The 25,240-nt window shown below is 39.3% G+C and overlaps 2 protein-coding genes across 5 annotated transcripts; one reads left to right on the forward strand and one right to left on the reverse strand.

Annotated features, from left to right (window-relative positions):
* Positions 1-951: 951 nt before the first annotated feature.
* Positions 952-9,235, forward strand: LOC115745849 (protein BREAST CANCER SUSCEPTIBILITY 2 homolog B-like). 4 transcript variants are annotated; one of them, XM_030681459.2, is made up of 20 exons: positions 953-1,247; positions 1,397-1,552; positions 2,677-3,723; positions 3,802-3,926; positions 3,994-4,148; positions 4,502-4,621; positions 4,701-4,895; positions 4,965-5,046; positions 5,141-5,191; positions 5,331-5,406; positions 5,483-5,594; positions 5,675-5,746; positions 6,386-6,584; positions 6,652-6,834; positions 6,934-7,076; positions 7,151-7,213; positions 7,300-7,510; positions 8,028-8,195; positions 8,284-8,369; positions 8,919-9,235. In XM_030681459.2, the coding sequence occupies exons 1-19, from the start codon at positions 1,085-1,087 to the stop codon at positions 8,338-8,340; spliced, it is 3,378 nt and encodes a 1,125-aa protein (XP_030537319.1). In that variant the 5' UTR covers positions 953-1,084; the 3' UTR covers positions 8,341-8,369; positions 8,919-9,235. The 4 variants fall into 4 exon arrangements, with proteins under 4 accessions (XP_048138632.1, XP_030537319.1, XP_030537320.1 ...); XM_030681460.2 differs by having other exon boundaries at positions 8,284-8,349; XM_030681461.2 differs by having other exon boundaries at positions 4,000-4,148.
* A 1,911-nt stretch (positions 9,236-11,146) lies between these two features.
* On the reverse strand, positions 11,147-13,885 carry LOC115745877 (protein trichome birefringence-like 34). Its single transcript, XM_030681493.2, has 6 exons — positions 13,819-13,885; positions 13,299-13,781; positions 12,880-13,057; positions 12,107-12,303; positions 11,853-12,011; positions 11,147-11,759 (listed from the first exon to the last, which is right to left on the reverse strand). The coding sequence occupies exons 2-6, from the start codon at positions 13,679-13,681 to the stop codon at positions 11,375-11,377; spliced, it is 1,302 nt and encodes a 433-aa protein (XP_030537353.1). The 5' UTR covers positions 13,682-13,781; positions 13,819-13,885; the 3' UTR covers positions 11,147-11,374.
* Positions 13,886-25,240: the final 11,355 nt, after the last annotated feature.

The following is a 25,240-nucleotide window of genomic DNA, read 5'->3' on the forward strand; positions in this document are numbered from 1 at the left end:
CATGAAAGGTAAAATCCTCATTTTGGAGACAAAATCATCAAAATAGGATTGGCCAGTCAAATGAACTCTTTTCCTAATGTTTGAGACGTTTCGAGAATTTTTGGGATTTTCGGAACAATTTGCCTAGGATGGGCAAAATAGTCATTTCGAAAAAAAAAAGAGAGGGTAGAAATCATCAAAAATAGGATTGACCAGTTAAAATGACCCATTTTCTAATTTTTGAGATTTTTCAAAATTTTTTTGGAATTTTTTTTATGAATTTTCCTTTTTTTATTTTCAAATCATTTTTTATTTTTTAAATATTTTTTGAATTTTTTATTATTAAAAAATATTATTCGGATCGGGTCGGGTTGACCTGGCCCATGCCTCGCAGCGCCCCGCTCGGACCGTACGAGTCTCGGGTCGGTCTACAACCAAAACGACGCCGTTTAGCAATTTTTTGTTTGAATTTTCGAAATTTTCGAAAATCAATTTTAATTCTGAAAAATGATTTTTATTTCTGAAAGTTCCGGATCTCAACACGTTGCACAATGGAAGTGGCGTCTAGTCATTGTCGGCCATCTTAAGCGGCACATTAAAATAGAAGGGCTACATTAGACTTTTATGCAAAGGTTTAAGAATACATTAGCAAAAATGACAACTTTAGGAGTTCGGGATCGAATTAATATTGGTACAATATGTGTTAGAACTAGACCCTTATAGTGCACAACTAATATGAAGCTGAAGTCTTGACAGGAATGTCAAAATTTTACGGAGACTAATTCGCGGTCTCTTAGTCGCTAATTGCTATGTTAGCCCTATCAAATTTTAGTATCATGAATTAATTTTAATAAAAATAATTAGTAATTTATTTCTATATTTTTTTGCATGATGTATGTTTTTTGGATGTCCAATAAAAAGATTTTAAAATTATATATGAGCCTTTTCATGATTGTATCACTTTCTAATTCCCTCCACTCCTTTTCTTTTCCCGCCACTAAAAAATTCACCAAATGAACGAGCTCACGCAACGAAAACCCATTTTCCTTCTCCGGCGAAACCCTTAAACACGATTTTGCGGGCAACATCGACCTCCGCCGGCGAAATGTCAGCGTGGCAAATACTCTCCGACTGTGGCGGTGATTACCGGTGGGAACTGCTCGGCGGCCATCTGGGGACTGCGCTCGAGAGCGAACCAAGTGGATCTCCGACTGAACAGCGTCTATCCAATTCACCTCTCCCTTCAATGTCCGATCTTTTGCTTCAAGGTTGCGCTATTTTCTGTCTCCATTTCTGATACGGTTTTGGGCTTGTCAATTGTAGTGTTTGCATCTTAAATTGCTTCGTCCACCTCGAAAACAATTGACCAGTAAGTGAGAGAGTGAACTCCTTTTCTGGTGACTTTTTGGTTGCGTAGGATGTTCGAAGCTTCTAGAGAATGGCAATGCTGCTTCTCAGAGCTTGCCGATGTTCCGGACTGGGTCGGGCAAATCAGTGGCTCTGAAACAGTCTTCTATAGCCAAAGCTTTGTCTGTTCTGGGCGATGAAGATGGTGATGATTTCCCTGATCCTGGTGAGCAGTCTCTATTCCCTAATTACTGCACTAAATTCTCAATATTAGCTTAGTCACTGGAAGCTAGTAATTATCCGAAATGGCATGTTTTTGTAAATTTGTCTAGTTTCGAGGTGATCCTTGGATTCTCCCTCTGTTCCACATATTAATCTGAGTGACATCGCAATCTTTTACTTGAAGAACAAGGGTTGATCTGTTTTTCACCTTACATAGCTTCAGTCTCTGCTCTAAATTCGTCAGAGAAACATTTTGCTGCATCCTCGGCAGCAGCGAACTACCTTACACCCCGTTCATTGCAGTCAATCAGCAGCCTGTTCACTAGTACTGCACTGCCAATATCGCTGTGGCTTGATCCCGCAGATACTCTACAAAAATCCAGTCAGAATGCATATGATTGGGACTCTATGTCAGTGCGTCCATATGGGATAGAACTGGTTTCTGGTGAATGCATCTATTGGAAAATGGAGAAAGAAATGCATTTGGAGAAATGAAGATACCTTGTTTTGGGGATGAATCCAGGCTTGGATTGTGGTTAGTGTATTGCTTCTTTTCTTGATGCAATCACAGTGGTCATTATGGGCCAGTTTTAACTGTGCTCAAAGCTTCAACTTGAGCTGACTGAGGTTATGAAAGATGGCATAACTTCGTATGGTTTATTTTAATAATTGGACTCTGACAGACTCTGCAATTCTCGTGGCTTCTTGATTAAAAGAGGGAATATTCTCATTTTGCATCTCTCTGAGAGTCTTTTAATTCGTTATGCAAACGGACACCTTTGAGGAGATTATAAACTCTTTGTAAAAGTTATAACATGGCTTCTGCCTGGTTTGTAGCTAAATACTTCTTTTTCCTCAGCAATTTTTCTGAGGAAAGTCAGAAGAACGGATCTGACCAAATGAGGTTCTGATAAAGTTGATACTTCGCCCAAATTTTCCCTATGTTTTTGGCTAAATTTGCTCCACATGTACGTAATATTTTGGTTGAGAATGTTGAAAAGTATGTACAACTTCAAAATGCTTGCATGTAGTATTTATTCTATGGAATCCTTTCTTAGCATTTATGCCTCAAACACCTCAGTGTTATAATAAATGAAGCCCTGATATTGACATGAACCTCTTGTGCAGGACAAGCGCATGTTCGAGATTTTAGGCCTGATAGATCTAGTTTTATTTTCCAGACTGGGTCTGGGAAAGTGGTTAGTGTATCTCCTACAGGAATGGAAAGAGCCAAGCCGTTGCTAGGGCTGGAAGAAGGTACTGATCAATGCGATTTCACAGGCTTACGACCCACAAGATGGCCACCCATTGTCAATACCACTAGTAGGTGTCAACTTGCATCACATTTGGACAGAAAAGAAGGTTCGGCTCGTGCTGATGCCCTTAACTCTATATCTGCTCCGAGCATCTCATTTAATCGTGGAACTAGTTTAGTAGAAACTAAATTGAAGGACTCTGGAAATTGTAGTGATATGCAACCAAAGGTTTATGATATACCTTCTAAACCAGCTCCAATCAAGTTCCAAACAGCTGGCGGGAGATCTATATCAATTTCTGGTGATGCCCTTAAACGCGCCAGGAGTCTTCTTGGTGATCCAGAACTGGGAGACTTCTTGAATGAGGGGAACTTTGACAGCAGACCATGTTCTGTCTTGAATGAGAGACAGACTGGCGATAATTCATCAAACAAAGAAAATGATTATCCGATGTCCTCTCTCTGTCAAGGAACACCAAAGAGGAACCATATGTCCAATGGTTTCATAACTCCTTTGCGTTCATCCTCTAATAAAGTGCGTTTCTCAAAAGAGTTGGACAAACTATGTTTTGCGGATAATTTGATCAACAAGTTTGATGCAGCTGCCCATGACTGTACAGATAGGTCCAATTTTGATGTGGCTTGTCTGCAGAAGCCCTTAACTACTAGGTCACATTCCTCTAGCCCTGTGATCGGCAAGTCCTTGGCAAACGGAATAGGTCCAAGGATGAATCCACATGTAAGATTGTCAGGTGGGTCACTGATGGACATTTCAAACAGAGTTGACATCACTTGTTCAGGCGCTGGAAAAGTTGAAATGAGAAGGCTCAAAAAAGCAAGTTTCGTTTCCCCTTTCAAAAGGCCCCGAACTTCTGAATTCTCGTCCCCCTTGAAAAGGGATCACATATTTTCTTCCAGTGGTAACTTCCTAAGCCAACCAACTTGTTTTGCCAAACATATTATGGGGAGTCTAATTCGAAAAATTTATATCTTAATAGGCTTATCCACTTCATTGGCTAAGCAATCCCTCCATAAAGGAAAGGTGTCATCTCGATATGCATCTCAGATTCCAAGAGTATATGTGAGTGAATACTTTGCGGGGCCTCCTCGAGAGCATAACATGGTAAACACATTTTCTCATCTGTTTTCAGTTTAACTACCAGGTTTCGTCTTTAATTGGTTGTACTTAGGTGCAGCATATTCCAGACCAGTTGAGAAGGATCAAACCGGATAATGCCCACAAATTTGTGTTTGCTAATGAATCTGGCTTGAACTGCATTGGGGCAGAAGCCTTCCTCCACTTGCTGGTCCAGTCTGGAGCATCTACACAGCATATTTCTAAAGCGTACTGCCTTTGACAATTTCTTGTGATTTGCTGTTCTAATCTCGAACAATTATTTCAGAGAATTTGAGGAATGACAGATACATTGTTTATGCTTGTATCTGATGGTGCTATCTGAGTTGTAGGAAGTATGTCACAAGATGCATTATGAATGTGGCCTTTTGGGGCCTGTTACTATCATATTTTGTTCGGCTTTGTAGCACATTAGCTTTAAGCATCCGAAATATGCTTGTTAAAATAATGTTCAAGGGGCTCCCCAGATATTGTGATCATGCTCACTATTACTTTATCCTTGGATTTAGATTGCATGATTCGATTCCTCAAACAACCCGCTCAGTTCTTTTCACATTGTCCAGATGGGTCACAAATCACTATAGGTGGATTATTTGGAAGCTTGCCTCTTATGAGAGATATTACCCAGCTACAACTGGAAAGTTTCTTACCATCACAAATGTGCTAGAGGAACTGAAGTATAGGTATCTACTTATATAGATCTCTACGTTCTTTCATGGATGGTAGAGGCAGGCATACAATCTTCACACGAAACTTATTTAGATATGATAGGGAAATCAATCATGGCCACCGTTCTGCAATTAAGAGAATTCTTGAAGGAGATGCCTCCCCTGCCGCATTGCTTGTGCTGTGTGTTTCAGCTATCCACGTCGATGACAACCTTAAGATTCGAAGCTCAACCACACCACTAAATGGGACACTAAACAACGTCATGCGAGTGGAGCTAACTGATGGCTGGTAAGAGATATGTTGATTTGACCATATGGTCCCTTTTCTGGACAGTTGAAATCTAAAGTTGTTCTACAGGTACTCTGTAGATGCGCTTCTTGATGATTTGCTGTCAAAGCATCTTATGGAAAAGAAAATGTACATTGGCCAAAAAATTCGAGTAATGCATCACAAGCTCAAGTTTGGTTATTTAATTTTATTCGTGAGAAATTAGGAATTGCATGTTGATCCTGGTTTAAAATGGTCCTTTGAAGATCTGGGGAGCAAGATTATGCGGCTGGGCTGCACCTGTTTCACCGCTTGAGGTTCTCCCTTTAACTTATATGTCCTGCTTTCAACAGTTTCCATCACACATTGTACATATACCATGATATGTTAGCTTTTTTTTCCATACCAATCCTACAGGCTAAATAAATAAGTTCCTCATTCTAGCTTTATTTTCAGGAAACAAGAACAGTTACTTTATCATTGCATGCAAATGGAACATATAGAGCTCATTGGGCTGATCGACTGGGACTTTGTAAGCATGATGGGGTTTACCAACTTTCTGACAATATCTCACACAATAGTAAAGCCCTGAAATCATCATTTTGTAGGCAAGGGTGCTGGAGCTCCATTGGCATTCAGATGTATCAAGAGTAATGGAGGTCCAATCCCTATGACTTTAGTTGGAATTACACGAATATACCCTATTCTCTACAGGGAGAGGTAATCCAGCTTTCTTTCTATCTTCACGAGTCAGATGTAGCAGAAATTCTACTTTATTTGATGGGAGTTATTTATTTCAGGTTAAGTAGTGGAGATTCCATTGTCAGATCAGAGAGGATGGAGATGAAAATCAGGCAGCTGTATAATCAGAGGTGGGCCCTACAGTACCAGAGCAATTAAACTATCAATGCTAATATGGACATTACCTGTTGTATTAGTTGATGGCATCTTTGCTGAAATTCTTCTAGAACAGTGCTTGATACATCCTCATACAGACTATGTGTTTTATTCTAGAAATATGATATACTCCTTGCTCAAATGGAAAATAGAGATCATTCTGAATGGAGCAATGTGTTAGGATCTCCTTCTACTATATCTTGTTTCTGAATGCTTGGCGGAATTGCAGAAGAAAGATTTTTCAGAAGAAAGAGGTCCGCAACCTGAGTTTCAGCGACGATGTCCATCCTAATAGGGGATACAGTGTAATAATATTGTAAAGATTGCCAAATAGTTATGCAGGGGAAAAATGACTTTGGAATTTTGCAGTTTTACAGGATTCTTAGGCATTGCCATTATTTTTTAAAACAGCATGTGAATATTTTGCAATAACTTCAAAAGATGCATTGCAAATGTTCTGCTGGTCATAGGAATAATGGTCCTCACATTTGAGAATAGTAGAGCTCTAAGGAGAAAACGGCATTAATGTTGTATCTGCTTCACAGCAACCTGCATCAAATTCTTAATCGTTGTTCTGGAATTGTCTTTTATCTCATTGGCTTGTCCAACTGCAGGCGTTCCTTGGTCATTGATGGCGCCGTTTCCGAATTTCAACGGAGTACCAAAGACTTTCATCTTTCTAATGATAGCGATAGTGAGGAGGGAGCAAAAATATCAAAGTTACTTGAGATGTCTGCTGAACCAGAAGTTCTAATGGCTGAGATGAGTCCTGAACAGTTGAATTCTTTCGCTGCTTATCGATCGAAATTGGAAGTAGGTCTCAGATTCTTGCTTGACCAATTAGATACTAGCAGATTTATTTACTGCATGTATGTCTCAGGTGACTAGGCAATCTGACATGGAGAAATCTATTGAGAAAGCTCTGCAAGATGCCAGTTTGACTGAGAGAGAAGTCACTGCATTTATAAGGGTGAGGGTGGTAGGACTAAAAAGAAAAAATTACCATGGAAAAAGTAGTCATGAAGAGGGATTTATAACAATCTGGAACCCAACTGAGAAGCAGGTAAAATTGGGTATATTATACGCTGCTTTAGGCATGATAGGAGGATCATGCTTTGTATTTTGATTTTCATTGCAAGTGAACTTTTGGTTGTTGTCACAGCAATATGATTTGATTGAGGGGCAGGCATATGCTATCTCTGAGCTTGTTCCAGTGAAGTCCAATTCAGATACCATTTACCTACAGGCAAGAGGACCCACTACAAAATGGCGGCGTTTATCTTCTCGAGAAGTCGAAAATTTCGAGTGAGATCCTTTTGCATTGTTCTCTTCCTTCTTTAGACAGTTCAAAATTCCAACCACAAAGCTATTCACTGCAGGCCATTCTTCAGTCCCCGCAAAGCCATTTCTCTATCGAATTTGGGTGAAATTCCTCTTTCCAGGTACGTATCTCTTATCAATGTTAAAATTGTACAAGCTTAATTTTCCAGATCATGCAGACAACAAGATTGGCCTTTGGATGCTTCAGTGAATTTGATATTGCTGCTTTCGTTCTATACGTGGGTGAGGTTTACACAACGTCCCACCAAAAAAGGCAGTGGATCTTTGTGACAGATGGTTCTAAAGTTGAGCTGCAGACTGGCAAATATGACACTTCTTTACTTGCCATCAGCTTCTCCTTCCCTCCAGTTGACGATAGTTCATTTGTCCCGATCAATTACAACCTTGTAGGATCAACGGTAAGCATTGTGCATTGCAATGAACTCCAGATGAAGATGAAACTTTGGATTTATAACATGCTGTTTGTGATAGTGCTAAGGTGAGAAAATGGAGAGTAAAGAACGTACTTAACTGCACTAGACATGGTCCAAAATTTTTCTGAAAAGTACATTGTCATTACTCCAGACAAAATATCCATTAATGAGAGTTTCATCAAGTACTAGAGATTGCTGACACAAGGTAATTGTGCCAACGCAAAATCAAGGTTCTACAGGACACTAAAAAGCATTCTGGCATAACCTAGATGTAGTTACTCTATTTCTGGTGTTTTTCGTTTTCAATATGAGAAACTTTAGTTGTCCAGAGAATCTTCCTGTCCATTTTGGTTTTGTCTATCTTGAATTAAAAGTTTTCATCCTGTATCTGTGTATATTACAATGTCATTGTGATATGGCAGGTCCCATGTCAGCAAATCTGTTCCCACATTTCTACATCCCGATTAAAGTTCTTATTGGTCCTCTTTGCATTGTTTTGCAGGTTGGGTTCTGTAATCTTATTAAAAGAGCAAAAGACCAAATGAATCATCTTTGGGTAGCAGAAGCAACAGAAAATTCAAACTACTTTCTTAGCTTCGACCCTCCCTGCTTTTGTCACCTTAAAGAAGCTGCTCTGTCTACTCATGGATGGGCAAAACTCTCCGAGTTGGTATGGAGTTCAAAATTTCATCGTGCATCAATTTGGCATTGGTGATGATGATTTCTATTGAACAATCTCTGCATTTACCTCTAAACAGGTAATTGATGAGCTAAAGGAGAGGGTGTTATTTATGATAGGTGATTGCAAAAGCTAGATGGTAAAGGTGATGATGCAACCTTGATCGTAAGTTTTCTATTGTATAGCCTCTCTTACTCTCACCTTTTGGTTGTAGTGGAACCAATTGGCAATGGTACTAAATGATTAAGACATAGAATAGCTACTCTAGATTAAAACTTTGCTGCTGCATTCTTGATTGTCATTTCAGTGAGAACTTATGATGACGTTGGGTTCACACTGTAATCTCATGTTAAGATTCTATACCGTTTTACTAGGGCTGGCAAGTCAGGTTAGCATGTCATAATCGTGTTTGTAATTCGTGTTAATCATGCCAAAAAATTAAATTATGATGAAAATTGTGTTAATTCATATCAATTTGTGTCAAGAATACAGTTAGTGTGTCGTGTCGTGTCATATCCGCATTTTTTTTATGTAAGTTGTGTTTTACTCATCTCACGTTCACGTCATGCAAACGGGGTGGTGACCAACATTGTCAGCCCTAGTTATATTAATGATCGTTATGGATCACTTATCATCTGATGTCAGTAAGGAGCTTTGTCCCCATATGATTAGTAGGCTAATCCTTGGATATGTACTCCATTGATTCAATTGCAGAAAGAATGTGCAATTCAAGTTGATGCATGATGCTAGTACAGGATGCACAGTGCTTGAAGGGGCAGCATCGATTTTGTTGGCCGATTTCGTTGAAAAGCCCACAATGTGACTAACATTCTTAAATATTCGGTTTCATTGGCCCAAAGTCGGTGCTGTTCTCAGAGTTTGCTGCCATTTTGCGGATGTTACATTGTGTATTGTTCACATCTTCCTGAAGAAAGGATCCAACCATGACACATTCCATTTCTTGTTGTTAAGTAGAGCTCATTTGTATAGACGTAGTTGTGGTCAAATCTCGAGTTCCTATTTAGCCCTCTTGCTAAGCAAATGTAAAGAACCCCTGGCAGGTCTGGAGTCATAAGGTTTCTGGTTACGCGAAGAGTACATTATGACAAAAGCATAAGTTGTCTCTAGTGTGTGTGTTGGATTTGCTAGAAGTGCTAGACTCCGATGCACATCTTGTACAATGGATTGATGATAACTAACCTTCAGTTGCATTTGGCACCGTATATTTACAGATTGGGCTCATAAATCGAGTCCATGCAAGACTCGGTCAGTCACCGATCCAAACACAAGAAAGCATGAAGTGCCTAGTGCCAAGCCTTCCACTTTCTCTATCTTTGTTTCTCTACAGATGGTATTGGAGTCTCAGTGCGTGCCTTGGAGGACAATGACAATCTTTGTTTCCCATATGCTTTGCCTGGTCGAAATTTCGTGGTCCTCAAACCAAAATCTGCATGGACTATGACCTGATATCACGGCAAGACACACCTGCGCTGCCCCAACACCGAAAATCAGAGAGCAATTAGAGCCATTTTGATTTTGTCTTTAATTTGGGCTCAATCGATTGAAAGTAACCTGTGAAATAAACACTCCTAGCCACCGCATAAAATCTTTTTCCTTCTTATGGAGGCGCCGAGGAGTTTTGAACTCAAGACTTCTTGTGAAAGGAACTGAATTCAAACCAACTCGGCCACCGATCGGTGGATTGCTATAGCACAAGTTGTACTCAACAATTTGCTGAAACTCAATATCATCGTCGGGTCAGGTAAAAGCATTGAAGACTGTTTTCCTTACTTTTTGGCTACTGCTTCCACCTCTATGTAAAGGCCAGCTTCTTGCATGAAAGTAGTCGAATATAAGGGAAAATTACCGTGGCCGAGCACAAGAAGAGCGAATTAAGCGGGTGCATCAGAACCACTACAGGCCCTTTGGATCGTCCACGAAGCTGGGAAAGATGGAAGGCGTGTCACATAATATCAATTCCCATCTGAGACAGAATGACAAAACAAACGAAGTCCAATCAACGAGTCTTGGCCCCAAAGATATTTGCCGGCCTCGAGCTCATGAAAATTATAAACTGCCTAAAGATGCTGATTCCAACAACTTGCTAAAGGTTCTTTATGATGAAGCAGGTTGGCATGTCATAGAGGATGGAACCATTTCCAGAAAAGTAAGTCTTCCGGAAGTCATCACAATCACAACGGTCAAGTATCATCATTTAACTTTCTATTTTTTTTAATGCACGTGTTGTTTTGTGTCGTTAGAAGAATATCTTTCTTCATGATGAACAAGCAAGGTTACATGTATATTTACAAGTGATGCCGCAGAATGTTCACTAAGACTTGTCAAGCTAAATTTCTCCAATTGTGTCACTTGAAGATCTTGATTATTGCACTTGCAGTGATCGTGAAATGTAGAACATACCAACTGCTTTGCCTCGAAAAAGGTCTCTTCAGCCATGGTGCTTGTTCATGAAGAAAATAATAACCTCGCAATGTCATTATAATCATTAGGTTCCTATCATAGTTTATTTAAGATACCTAAAAGTTAGTTCGAGGAGAGTAGCATACATCTACATATTCGTAAATATACTATAGCCACGTAGAGAACTAAAAAGAGGTTTACACAAGGAGCATGTTTTGCGCGGGTTTGGGTTGAAGGTTACAAGAGTAGTGCGATGTATTACTTTTGCTCCTTTAGCTGCTTATAATTTCAAAAGAAGTATTGAAATCGCATTCTATATATCAACTTGTAACGAGTATTTCTTTTTCTAATAATAGCTTTAGCTCATCTTTTATTAATACGATGGAACGTGGGGCTGCCAAACTTAGAAACTGAACATTTGCCAGATTTATACTCCACATTGTTTGCTCTCATTTCAAGATGTTAATTTGGCTACTGTGTGAGTCGTTCCTGCTTTTTATGTTAGGGGTGGAGGGTTACCTAACTCCAAAATCCCCATCACATTACCGCAATAGAAAAAGATAACAATGGTTGAAAAAGGGAAAAAAGAAAAAGCAAATAAGGCACCCTTTGTACATTCTTTCTTCTTTCAAGACTATTTTTTCCTTGTGGTGTAGTGGCCCTAGAGGGGAGGTAAATCCATCCCAACTTCACTTAATTGTGGTCAAACCTCAAGTTAAGTAAATGTAAGAAAGAAGAAGCTCCCTGAGTCACAATCCTTCAACTCTATCCTCTAATCTTTGTGTCCGATTATGGAAAATGTGGGCATAGAGAAGCTCGTTCCACACATCTGGCACTCCGGGCAAGCACCAATGGAAGCAATCCGCATAGCTAATCGGCTTTTCCTTTTGCTCTTCGGTTAAGGGTTCCCATTGTCGTCTATGTATGGATGGGTGTGCTTCTTTCCGGTACTCAGAGAGCTGTGTGATGTTGAGGATTTGAACCCCGAGGCCCCTCGCTTTCAATCCGTCAACCACGGACTTGACGACCCGCATCATTGCCAGGTCCGACCCGCTTCCCCAGTACCCCTCTTTCGTGATTGGTTCGGTTTCCATGTAGCAGTTTTGGCCGACGTCCCCACCCCATTCCTCGGCTCTACGACATAAAAAAGGATGTTTGTTTTGCTTATTTCTTTGTTAACAAATCTTGCAACCAAAAGGGTGCGTCGATGCTATGAAAAGGTCATACCTTTCATGAGTTGGAGACATGCTCACAAAGAACAGTTGGGTCTTCGATCTATTCACATGCACTTCCAACCAATCCGACCATGTGCTAAGAGCCATCTCATAGGCACGTGGCATCATCACATCTTTGTAAATCCCATCCCGACTTCCGAACGAGCCCCACCTAAATGAAGAATAATTGCCAATAAAATTGAGGTTCAATTAGAAGTTATACAACCTGGTTTTTTTTACATTTATAGATGAAGAAAGAGTGCTTACAATACTTTCATTTGGTATCTCCTCCACCAAAGATACGAGTCGAAAACGAGAATGTCGGCATTGGACCAATGCCTCGCATGCTTCTCAATGGCTTGAACTCGGACGATCCGATCGGGCACCCGGTGGTTGACTGGATCGTCAGAGTTGGATTCCACTAGCAGTGGTGCCCAATAGTACTCAATAGTCGCATTGTATTCCTAATTTTGTTGATATCAAAATCATTACTTTCGTAAACTCGATCCCGAAATAAAGTAGGTAGACCGAACGATATTGAAATTTAAATACTTTGGAATTTCATACGAGTTAAAGTTTGAATGGCAATGGAAACATCATGTTGATATTGATTTCTCAAATGTCAGCTCGAACTATGCAGAAAGATATGATTTTAACTCGAGATAAAACTTTTTCATCTATATTGCATCAAGTGTACTCAATTTGAATCTGTTACTTGATGCAGTGTTTTTTACAATATTCGATGTGACAACTCGTTTGATCATATCATTTATGATTTTTGAGGGGTGAGTTCAATTCAATTCAAGGACATCGCCAAAATTAAACTTTTTTTTTTCAATTTACTGAGAGAAACTGGTTTTCAATTGAGAATGAATTTTCACTATATGCACAACGTGATTGTTGAAAAAAAAAAAAAACAAGTCGTAAATCCGTAGAAAAGTCCAATGTCGTACATAAGGACAACGTACGTGTGCCAACGTTGTTGTGCTGTCTGTCACGAGAGAGAGTTTTGAGTGGCCAAGAAAGAGATGTTGACTTACAGCGGCCTTGAAGATGAGCAGGGAGTAGTTGTGCTCGGACGACATGGATTTGAGGTTTGGAGGGATGGCGGACTCGACCAGGCAAACCATGGAGACCCATTGGCCTCGGTTCAGCGAGTCACCCACGTACACGAGCCTCTTGTTCCTTAACCTCTCCAACAATGCTGTGGCATTGAACCTACCCTTGTTATCACCACACACACAGCCACAACACTCCACTCATAAACCCTAATCAATTTCATAAGCACATCAAAACTCAACATGAATATAATCGACATTCAAATAAGCCAGTCGGTTTCTCTCTCTCTTAACAAATTAGTCGTGTTCAATACTTAAAAACGAAATGGACCAATTTCGTAAATTAGTCTTGAATATACCTAATGCAACTTTCAAGAAAAATCATTGATGGGTCTTTGTACCTAGGAAGGTCACATCCACGGGGTTGCCACCTCCACTGCTGATACCTCAAGTCTTCCCGTCCAAATTTCTCACAAGCCAATTGATCTGACATGTACTTGCACTCTTTCTCCTTGTAGAGAGGGTACGACACATTGTCGAAAACCCACCGCCCCGAGAACAAGTCGCACTCCTTCTCCGACGCTGAAGGCGCCGGCGCTGGCGAAGCCGCTTCGGCCGAGTTCTGGAGGAGCGCCGCTCTATCTTCATCCAGCGCTGGCTGCTCTGCGTCGCGGGTGAGGTAGACGACGCCGATGACGGCACCGGCAAGCAGGAGAGCCACCAGGGAGTGGAAGCTGGTCTTGACCCCCCACGAAGCAGCTGCTATTTGGGCTTTGTTTGCCATTGTCGAGCAATTTTTTTGTGCGTGCGCTTGGGTAGCTTGGTGTGGGAGTTATATGTGATGGGTTCACTTGTGGTTGAAGTTGTTCAAGAGTGTGGAGATAATATTATATATATTGTTTTTTTTTATTTGAGCGGATTTGGTTTGGTTTCTCCTGAATTAGGGGAAGTGGAGACAGCTTTCTTGGGTAGTTTGAGGAAAGCAATTGATTGGGAACGGTTGTCTGCTTCGGTTAGTCAATTGTCCCAGACACCCCTTTTTTTTTTTCTTTCTTAAATTGTTTTATGTTTCCTTCATCATCATCATCACGGACTTGGTTTTATCCACTTTGGATACCCAACTATGGTCAAGAAAATGTCACTGTCCAGGCTCTCCAACCTAACCAATCTAACAAATTTAATTGGTTGCTTTACGGTCATTTTAACCAATGCTGAGCTTTCAAATTTCCGCAAGTCAAACAGCTCATTGCATACATTATCCACCAATTCCTTTTGGCCCTGCCCTTATTGACAAGATTCGTCTCGCGGCTCTTGCAAGACTTGTTTTATCGCACATATAAAAGGGCAGATTCCACGTGTCCATTCACAAAATTTACGCGTAATTAGCTCTGCCCATCATATAGTTTAAGGTACTGACGAAATGAAGACATTACTGAAAACTCATGAGATTTAAAATCGTGTCTGTTGTTGTAATTACCTGTATATAGTAATTTGGCCTCAAATAGACTTTATAACTGATAATTGCAATCGATGCTCCCGAATCTTCTGGCAATTTCATCTCATCTGAAGTTTCAACGATGGCTTGAGGCGGAAGATCAGTTGAGGCGTAATAGTGAGGTGAGGCATGTAGCAACAGGCAGAAAGCTATTTTACCCCAAAGAGGTAATAAAAGAAGAGCAAAAAGGTCGCTGTATCGCAATTAAGCGAATTAGGTTAGAGTGGTTGGCACTTCCACGTCTCGATTCGTTGTCTTGAAGTCACCTCAAGAAGAAAATCCTTCTCTGAGTGAATGGCAGGTAGGGAAAATCTTATATTGATTAAGATATATATATATATTGTTTAAAATATATTTACAAGACTATTGTCGCTGGATATTGAAGTAACAATGCCTAAACATACACCGAACAGCTTAATTAATTGGTACAAACATATAGAATCGATTGCACAAGCAGTCATCTGTTAATGTTTGAAGAGTAAAGAGCTTAATCCAGAAATTGTCTGCTATAAATGGAAAGAGCCATTTCCGTTACAAAGCCAATACTTTGTTACGTGCATATTTGTATAGTATAGCTTTCCAAGGTTATGTTGTTCAACAGATAACTATAATGATAGTGGTCGTTATGAGAGATTATATCCTAAAAGAACTCGCAACTAAAAAGTATGGATTGGGCATGATACTTATGAACAAGTTGTTGTACCTTGCACTAATATAGATACCATCAAGGCATGTCGGGGTTTTTTAAAACATTCCTTTACGATATGATATACTGTATATAAGTTTTTTTTTCCTTTCTAAATTCTTTCATGGTCGAGAGGGTAGAGATGCACATACTCAAGGACCCATGGACAGTTGTGTGATTATGATTACCACCTCTGCGAGCATTTATGAACAACTGGTTGATGGAAGGACTCGTATAAATAATTTCAAATTCTCCATATAAGTAGAGATTTATCTTCCCAAATATTCAGGGGAATTGTTTGATCAGTCATAAGCATATAGTACATATGACAATTAACTCTAAACCTTTCAATTTTTGCCAATGTAATCCTAAAATTTCGTGCGAAATGTCAATGCAGCCTTCTTGGCCAATTTTTACAAAAAATCGTTAGTGCGGCCATGTGCCATATGGGACAGTCGGCTATGACTTGATCGCCATGTCAGCCATTTTCAATGAAAATTGATCGAAAGACTACATTAAAATTCCGTGTAAAGATTTAGGGTTAAATTAACAAAATTGAAAAGTTTAGATTTCCGTTCCATTTGGTCGAGCTTCGGGGAAAGGACTAGAACTTTGGCACTAAGTGTATTTTGCTTAAAACAAATAGGGTACTTTTGGTGTAAGTTTTTGCAAAGTACTTTGAATTTAAAAAAAAAAAAATTCAATGGAAGTTCTAAAACTTATCACGAAAGTACAATTGAGTCCTAAAATTTATAAAAAATGCAATTAAGTCCTAAAACTTGTCAATTTGGTGCAATCGAGTCCTTCCATTAACTCTGTCCAATTTGGCTAATGAAAAATGCTGATATGAATTTTTTTAATATTTTCTCTCTCCTACATGGCGATGACGTGGCTAAAATAACATTGTTTTGGTCCAAATATGATTTTTAATATAATTTTTATTTGAATTAATTTTAAAAATTCTGCATTTTTTTTAAAATATAGCTTATCTTTAAAAGTAATATGAATAAAATTATATTATAAATCAGATTTGGACCAAAACGATATCATTTTAGCCATGTCATCGCCACGTAGGAGTGAGAACATTAAAAAAATCCATGTTAGCATTTTCCGTTCGCCAAAATTGAACGAAGTTACGGAAGGGCTCGGTTTCATGTATTTGACAAGTTTTAGAAATTGATTGCACTTTCTCTAAGTTTTAAGACTCAATTAAACTTTCGGGATAAGTTTTAGGACTTTCGGTGAACATATCTCTAAAAAAAAAAAAGAAAAAAAAAAAACAAAGGGCACTGTTGATCATCTCCTTCGTTGAAGAGAGGGCTAGGGTTTGCAGCATCTCTCCCATCCACCATTTATCCACAAATCCTCAAACCGAAAGCCCCAAACCATATATCTACAAATCCTCAGCGGGACCTCGACTGCAACAACGAAGACTCGGATACCATCTTCGCCAAGGCGCGGTGCTGCTTCTAGGTGACATTCCTCGGCCCCGACGACCACGACCAGCTGCTGCGCGTTGCCGTGGCCACGACTTCTTGTCAAGGTAGACCGGCATTATTTAAGTCCTCGATGGACATCAGTAACGAGTGGGAATTCTAGGGTATCCAATTTGGAGATTCTGACTCTGATTTTATGAAGGCAAGATTGGAAAATTGCGAGGGTAATTTTGGAAGAAAAAAATCATTAACCCTAAAACTTGCCTTTCCGAAATCCCACCTGCCTTGGGTTTCAACTTGCCAATACTGCTTTTCTCCAAAAGTGGCCTAAAAAATTTCATATGTTCATAGTTTTTCCAATGGATATTGGAGGTCCAAAGCTCATTAGGAAAACTGAACCAATCGTAGTCAATTGATAACTATATAAGTGACTTAGGATATATTGGTTTCCACAATATTAGAGATCCTCAAAGGTCTCATCCTACGTGCTCATTAATTCAATAAGAGTACATTTAAAATAAATGTTACTTAAAGCTATTATGATCATCAATGTTACTATTGAAGTTCAAGGGGAACCATGGAAAGGCAATAATTAGTAATTCACTGGCTATGCAAATTGGCCATCGCAGGAAAACGTATCAAAAGGTGGAATTTAAGTTTTGGCGTAAACGATAACGGCTTCTTAGGCAATGCTATGAAGTGTAGCCATTAACAACTTTAGGAGATTCGCAATGTATAAGGTAAATAGAAGGATGCCCAATGTGATGAGTTCAACACAACAATAAAGTACGAAAAATTCTCTAAAAATAACAAGTAAACTGTATGACAGCACTTTGGTTTTAAACTATTCAATTTAGCCAATTTAGTCATAAAAATTTTGAAGATTTTTCAATGTAGTTGTTCCATGGAATTTTCATCGAAATTGCTGATGTGGCAATCTAATCAATGTCGGTAGTCGTACATGACATGATCGGCGCTAATGTAGTCGATTTTTTTTAATTTTTTTAAAATTTTCAACTTTTTCCTTTTTTTTCTTTGTTTGCATTTCCCTTTGCCTGTTTTCTGGGCCTTGGTGATGGTCAGCAGAGGTCATTGGCCACAAAGAGGGCACACGGGCCCTTGCCCGGTGGCTAAGGAGGGTGTCTCCGGCCATCATTTAGGCTTGCGACTAGAAATCCAATGTCGTAGGTTCAAATCCTACATAGCATGATTCGGAATCAACAAAGACCTCATTATCGAGATATGACAATTCTTTTTAAGTAAAAAATGGTATCAAATCCATTTTTTTGGAACGACCAACTAACACTTTGACTTGACTTTCATTTTGGATAGGAAACGATAGCATCTATAATTAATCAAAATGAGACAAAAGTATATCGTTGAGAATTGCAACAACAAAAAAAAAAGGTAAAAAGAAAAAGAAAAAGGAGATAAAATAAAATGAAGAAAAAAAATTCGCAAAATTTAAAAGAAATGCAAAAATCATTCATGTAAGCACCAGCTGTATCATGTAGGACAGCCGTTGTTGATGTCATAAATTTCTGGCCAAAATTGGCCGAAAGGATTACATTGAAGAGTAGTCAAAAGGTATTAAAAAATGGTCACCTTAGAAAGTTCAAGACGGAATTGGTCGTCCTCCAATAGGTTCATGATTATTTGGGCAATTATTCCCTCACAAAGCAAAACAAAAACAAAAGAGACAAGAGGTTTGGGAAGTTCGAAACATTCATGTGAGGAATGCTAGGTTTCTAGCGAGATTAGAGTGTATTACAATTTTTTAAGCTAGTGAAAACATCGCATGCGAGCTTTGGAGGATTTTATACATGTGAAATCTGATGAGATAGCTCTAACCAATTCGCTCTTAAAAAAAAATGCGGAGAATTTTTTTGCAAATATATATACGATCTACATATAAGGAGATATAGAAAAAAAAATTAAGAACTATTACCCGTATAATTTTCTTCAAGAATGGAACTTCAGTAACATGACCATAAGTTGCACGTGTAGAATTAGGTATATGCATCCGATGTTAGTCACAACTTGATAAAACGTCATACGTCCCCTCGATGAGATGAACTGTTGTAATCATCAAACCACATGGTTGTTCAATCAACTTGATAAAAAAATGAGATAAAGAAAGAAGTCGTTTAACAATGATTTCGGCCGAAGTATTGGTGAAGAAGTGCACTCCCCGCCAATTAGAACAAAGAACAAAAGACAAGTGGGCAGATGCGAACAATCGAGAACGATAAATACACTGAGATTTTCTGTGAGCAATCCTTTCAATTAGAAATCTGGGATGGATTGGAAATCGGAATCAGTAGCATGCCCGTCGATTGAACCTGGGTTCCACTCCTTTACTTTCAACTCGAACAATGAAGTCAAGAGAGGGCTAGAATCAGGTCCTTTACTCTCGCTCCTTTACTTTCAACCTATTGATATCCCGAAAAATTGTTATGAATTTACGAGTTGTGCCTTCTGGGTTCATATTCTCAGCCTTCTTTTTGGGAGAGTTACAGAGGATTTGGTCCATGATTTTGCTTATAAAATAGGCAATGTTTTGGAGGTGAAATTAGTGGCAAAGGGGAATGGTCCTTACAAAGTTAGTACGGCAAGAATTGAATTGAAGGTCCAGCTAGCATGATAATGTGATAGTATAACGGTAGATGGCTAATCATAAGATCAGAGGCGAGTCCGGTCATGATTACTAATTTTTTTTTTGCCATTCATAATACTTGCGTTTGAGATTGCGCCGTTATATTGTTACATTATGAGCTTCTCAAATCCCTTGAACTGAACTTGATACGTACTTTGAAATCTTGGTGTTCAATATAGGCGATAAAAAAATATGGGTTGATTTCAAATATGAACGTCTCCCACACTATTGCTATTCTTGTGGGTCGATTGCTCACTATGCCACTTATTGCAAGGAAATACCATGTAAAGAGCAAGGGTTTGAGGAGAGTATTGTTGGGAATTTCGGGCAATGGCTGAAAGCAGAAGTTCGAGACTTTAGCCCACTCTAGAAACTTTTCTATGAAATATCGATTTCTCTCCTTGATGAAGAAGAAGTGACTCTAGAGACCCCAGCACATACTACCAATATGGAGATCACATTGCCAAGAGACGAAGTTTTATCAATTCCTTAGATGAGCAAGCACTGGAGGCGGGAGCTTCTACTCCGGAAAAGGCAGTTGGTGATGTTCTCCCATTAGTATTTGCTAAGAATGCTATGTAGGGAACACCGGTGTTGTCATTTGGATCATCCAGTGTGGATCGGTCCTCCGGATCACCGAAGAAACGAAGGTCCGGGCTTAAAACCCCCATGCCGAAGAAGCAAAAGAGGTTCTATCTTCTCGGAAATCACGGGAGCAACTCTTCTCCCAGTGAAGGGAAAAGTACACTAGAAGTGTCATAACTTTTGCATGGCGTTCACTTAAGTGACATAACTTTTAAAACGTTCACTTAAGTGCCACAACTTTCAAAAATCGTTCACTTGAGTGCCATGTTGACGTGGACGCCGGAAAAGCCGACGTGGCAGGCCGGAAAGTGACGTGGCTCGCCGGAAAGGCGACGTGGCACGCCGGAAAAGTTGCTGTAGCACTTAAGTGAACGATTTTGTTCCGACGTGGCACTCAAGTGAACGATGTTTGAAAGTTATGGCACTTAAGTGAATGTTTTGAAAGTTATGGCACTCAAGTGAACGCCGTACATAAGTTACGGCACTCATGGTACACTTATTCCCCCAGTGAAGATGATCGGTTACTTGATTCTCCTACTCATGCGATGGAGGGTGCGAAGGATTGGATTTTGGTGGTTAACTCTAATAAGCCACCGGAGTATAAATAGAACTTTTGAGTTGGGACTGTCAAGGCTTGAGCATTCCCCGACAATCCAATCACTCAGAGCCTTAGTGGCTTTTGATGGCTATGTAGTTTTCCGATGGAAACAAAGAATAAAAAAGGCGGTCGTCGACCATGCTAGGCGAAATATTAAATACCATAAGCGTGTGGGGGTGAATCCAGTAGGCATTGTAGGAGGTTAGCTATTTTGGGGAGTGAAGAGGCCTCCATAGTAATTCAATCCATAGTCGAGGAATTTATCGATGTCTTGTAAATATATGGATAGCGGGATGTTAGGAGTGCCTAGCGGAAGTTCGATACCTTCACCTAGGGATATTGCCAATAGGGAGTCCAAGTCTAAGCCCGTCAATATATCCAGTTGGGCCTACATTTACTGAAAGCTTAAATCAATGAGTTATGGGCCAACTTAGATATATTAATCGCTCCACACCACATTAATTCTCTAATGTGGGACTTCTATAACACAACTCATACATTCATTCTAACAATCTCCTCCTCACGTGTGAGCTCTAATGTTAGATTTACTCCCCCTTAATCCAAGTATCCTTTCGCACCAACATATCTCAACATGAATATCTATCAATGCCCCTCGGGCCCGTATTGCTACACCACAACGCCACATCGACCCGGAAACCGCATTGATCATCAGATTCCTTCCTTGAGATATTCACCAAACACCAAAACAGATTGAAGGCCCATCAATCAACCATCGACTATGATAACATTTATTAGGAGCGCGCAGTAGAAGTCCACTACATTTACCTAGGGAGATCGCCAAGAGGGAGTCCAAGTTCGGACCCATCAATATATCTAGTTGAACCCATCCTTACTCAAAAGTTTAAGCCAATGAATTATGAGCCAATTTGGATATATTAACTGCTCTACACTACATTAATTCTCTAATGTGGGACTTTTCTAACACAACTTACATGTGCATTATAACACGGGATTACAATGAGGATCACCTTTTTACGCTCTTCTTCAAGTTATCAAGAGAGACTCCTTTTGTGGCAATAGTTGCACATTATCCATTCCCATAACGTTCTCCCTTGGGTTTGCATGGGCAACTTTAATGAAATACTATACCATAAAGAGAAGGTCGCATAGAAAGAAGCGGATCATTAATGTATCTTTCACATAATTGCTCCCTTATGGATGTAGAGAATAAGGGTTGTGCTTTCAAGTGAGCTAATAATAGAGATGGGGATGCTCTCGTCAAAAAGAGGAGGGATAGGGTTCTTCACAATTTAGATTGGAGGGTAATGTTTTCAAATACTGAAGCTTTTGCCTTGCTGGCAATTGGTTCTGACCATAGCCATATACTTCTTTCTTTAGCCCCAGCCTTGGTTAAAAGCAAGAAAGAAATTAAATTTGGAGCATTTTGGCTAAGAAGACTTGGAGTGTAGTGAGATCTCTAACAAAGTGTAGCATGACCCGAGTTCGAGCCAACTGAAATTTGTGAGTAGATCAAAAGTGTTGGGGTGTGGTTCATACTCCCCAATGATCGAAAAGCATGTGGGTCATTAGTAATTTGGGCTTAGGCTTATGAATAGCTACTGTTATATATACTTTTTTTTAGCTTGTAATTGAGTGATGTAACGAGAGGTGCGCGGTGCTAATTATAGTGAAATCTTTTGTTGGACGCAACCCTAGTTTAAGAATGAATTAGGATAAAATCTCATGTCTCAATTTCTCTTTCTCGCTACGCTTTACTTCATTGTGATTGTACGCCAAATTTTGACAAAAAGAATTATCTAGTGAGCTGGCAATTTGGAGCAAACAATAGTTTTCTAATGCATTTTGTCAAATTGAGGTGCTTAGGCAACAACTCACGGAGTTAACCAATAGGAGTATAGGAGATTCAATCAAGGAGGCCACTCGGACAACCGGATTGAACGATTATGGAGGTGGGATGAGATGTATGTGGCCCTCGTTGGACGTATTCTTGATTCCATTCTCAATGGAACTCACATTGCTCTCATTCATAAAGTATCTTACCCATAGCATATTAGTCAATTTCGATCCTTCAGTTTATGCAATTATAGTTACAAGATCATTTCTAAGATTATGGCAAATTGCGTGAAACGTTGGCTTCCTAAAGTAACCGTCACCGAACAAAATGCATTTGGTAGTGGTAGGAAAATCCAAGATTATATCTTGATGGTTCAGGATATATTATCATTGCATGTGTTGGATGAGTAATTCTGGAAATGTGAATTTTGTGGTTAAGTGTCTGGAAATGGTGTGTTAAATGGTAATTCAATGAGATGCAAAGGACGAAGGGTATTGACGGTTCACCACTGAAGTGTGAAGGCGCAAGGCACTGGTCAAGGATAAAGAATTTGGATACATGGTAGCTTACCACCAAGGTGTAAAAGATTGCCCCACCTACCAAGGACAAAGAATTTTTTGATATACCACCGACGATGTTGGATAAAGAATCGGAGAAATATTCACTCACGTAGAGAAATTCTCATATAGTCATCAATTCTCTCTATTTAAAAACGTAATTACAATTATCAATATTCTAAATGCAAGATAGATTACAATTTCCACCAAGGCATAAAAGATGCACCACCAACTGAGGGTAAAGATCGAGATTGACGAAGATCACCACTAATGCTTAAAAGACGAACCACCTACCAAGGACGAAGGACCTCGGGGTAGGAGAAGCTCACCACCAAGGCTTAAAGGAGAACCACCAAACATGGATAAATTGTTTCTTGGTTCACCATCAAGAAAGATTCAACCTTCTAGGAATAAAGAATTGAGGTAGATATTTGGTTACACATAGGCAAATTTCATATATTATCCAACTCTGTATTGCAATTGAAAACTCTCCTCTATTTATAGAGGGACTAAGCCAAAGGAAATAGGCAAACATTTAAGAGACATGGGGATTAACAATTATTTAAGAAACGGAGGGACTCCCCCGACTTTAAATACATGGAAAGTACAAAGAAATGGAGACCTAGGAACTAACAACTGCGTTAATAACATGGGGACTTGAAATCTTGACCCTTCAGCCTAATGGTTCGTCTTTCAAAATTCATTCACTGGGCTCGACCAGAAAATAGCTGTATTGAAAATTCAACAAATATCTAAGGAAATTGCTCGAAATAACCTCTCATTGATATGTCGTTGATTAGCTTCATAACCGACATCTAATCTTGGTGAATCAGTAACTAAATACTTGATTGGTAAGGAAGAGTTGACAACTTCTTAATGAATAACCCGTCGATAGAATTCATGTCGACATCTTCACTTGTTCGCATCAAAGTAAGTTATGAACAAAATTTGCTTTGGTTTAAATGAACATCAACGTTGCTTGACAAGTCGATGGAATAAAGTTGGAACCGAAGGATTGCTTCATTGAATCGGATGCTTGCACATCATCGGTTGGGTTAATCGACGATGTTTGAGTTGAGCTTGCAAGTTGATCGATAGAACCCAATACTCTCGCATCGGTTACACTAGCCGAGGGTTAGGAAAAGAAGAAGAAATTACAAGCGATCCTCAAATTAGATATGTAGAAAGCTTATGATAGAGTGGAATGATATTTCTTGAGAACGGACATGCTAAAGATGGGTTTCTATTCAAATGGGTTTTGTTAGAAATATGTCTCGAGTTTGAGCCTGAGGCGAAATTGTGAATATTCCAAATCGAATATTTTATGAAAATTTGAAATCGAGTAAAATATAATACACATACGTTGGATATCTTTTGGCAAGAGGATAAGATATTTGAAGGATTAGTTATATTCTCTCTTGATTATATTTCTTGTTAAGAGTCCAACTTTACGTTGATCTCTTGCTTCAGGATAACAACAATAAAACAAAAGATGAAATATATTGGAAAGCCACGTGATTTGAGTTGGAAGAATATTTGGTCAACTTTGTTTTTCGGTAGACCAATATATGTTGACTACTTTTGGAATTTTGTGGGTCTTGCTTTGATATATACAGTGAGTTATGCCTGGATGCAAAAGTAGAGTCTTGACGCACCGTGCATGACGTAAAGACTATTGAAGCGTTGTCTTATCATTGAGTGCTTGGCAAGGGTTTTCTTCGTGGATTTTGTTCGCAGAATTACATCAAGAATTTAAGTGTCAAAGCCGATTAAATCTTGAGGTTATATTTGTTTTAATTCCTTTGCGAGATTGAGAGATTATTTCTCTAGGAATGGGGGCTACACACTGCGTGCGTTCTTAGATGTAATTGGGGTTGGAGACACTAAGAGTGTTTGACTTACTCGAGCGTGGTTTTGTAATCTCCGTGTATTGCTTGATCTATAGTGGAATTCGTCGTTACGCTTCCCGTGGACGTAGCTCTCTACGACTAAACCATGTATATCCGGTGTTTGAGTTATTTTTCTTGTTCCGTCTATTTATTATTCAATTGCTTAGTTCCGCGCAATAATTTGGTATTAGAGATAAGCTTGTCGAGTTTAAGCGAATCGATGGCGACAGAGAAGTAAAAGCGAAAATCGATAGATTTGAGGGGAAAGATTTTGGTTTCTAGAAGATACATATTGAAGACTATCTGTATCAAATGAAACCGCACTTACCCCCGTCGGGAGAGAAACTAGAGACGATGAAGCAAGCTGATTGTGAATTGCTGGATAGACGAGCAACGGGTGTTATTCGGTTGACGTTGGCTCGTAACGTCGCGTTTAATATCATCAAAGAGAAAATCATTGCGGGTTTGATGAAAGCTCTATCGGATATTTACGAGAAGTCCTTTGCGATCAACAAGGTCTATTTGATGCGACGTCTATTTAATTTAAAGATGAGCGAAGGTGCATCGGTTACTAATCATATCAATGAATTCAATGTGATCGTTAGCCAATTGAGTTCGGTTAATAT

This window comes from Rhodamnia argentea, chromosome 7, assembly GCF_020921035.1.
Source record: "Rhodamnia argentea isolate NSW1041297 chromosome 7, ASM2092103v1, whole genome shotgun sequence".
NCBI lineage: Eukaryota > Viridiplantae > Streptophyta > Magnoliopsida > Myrtales > Myrtaceae > Rhodamnia > Rhodamnia argentea.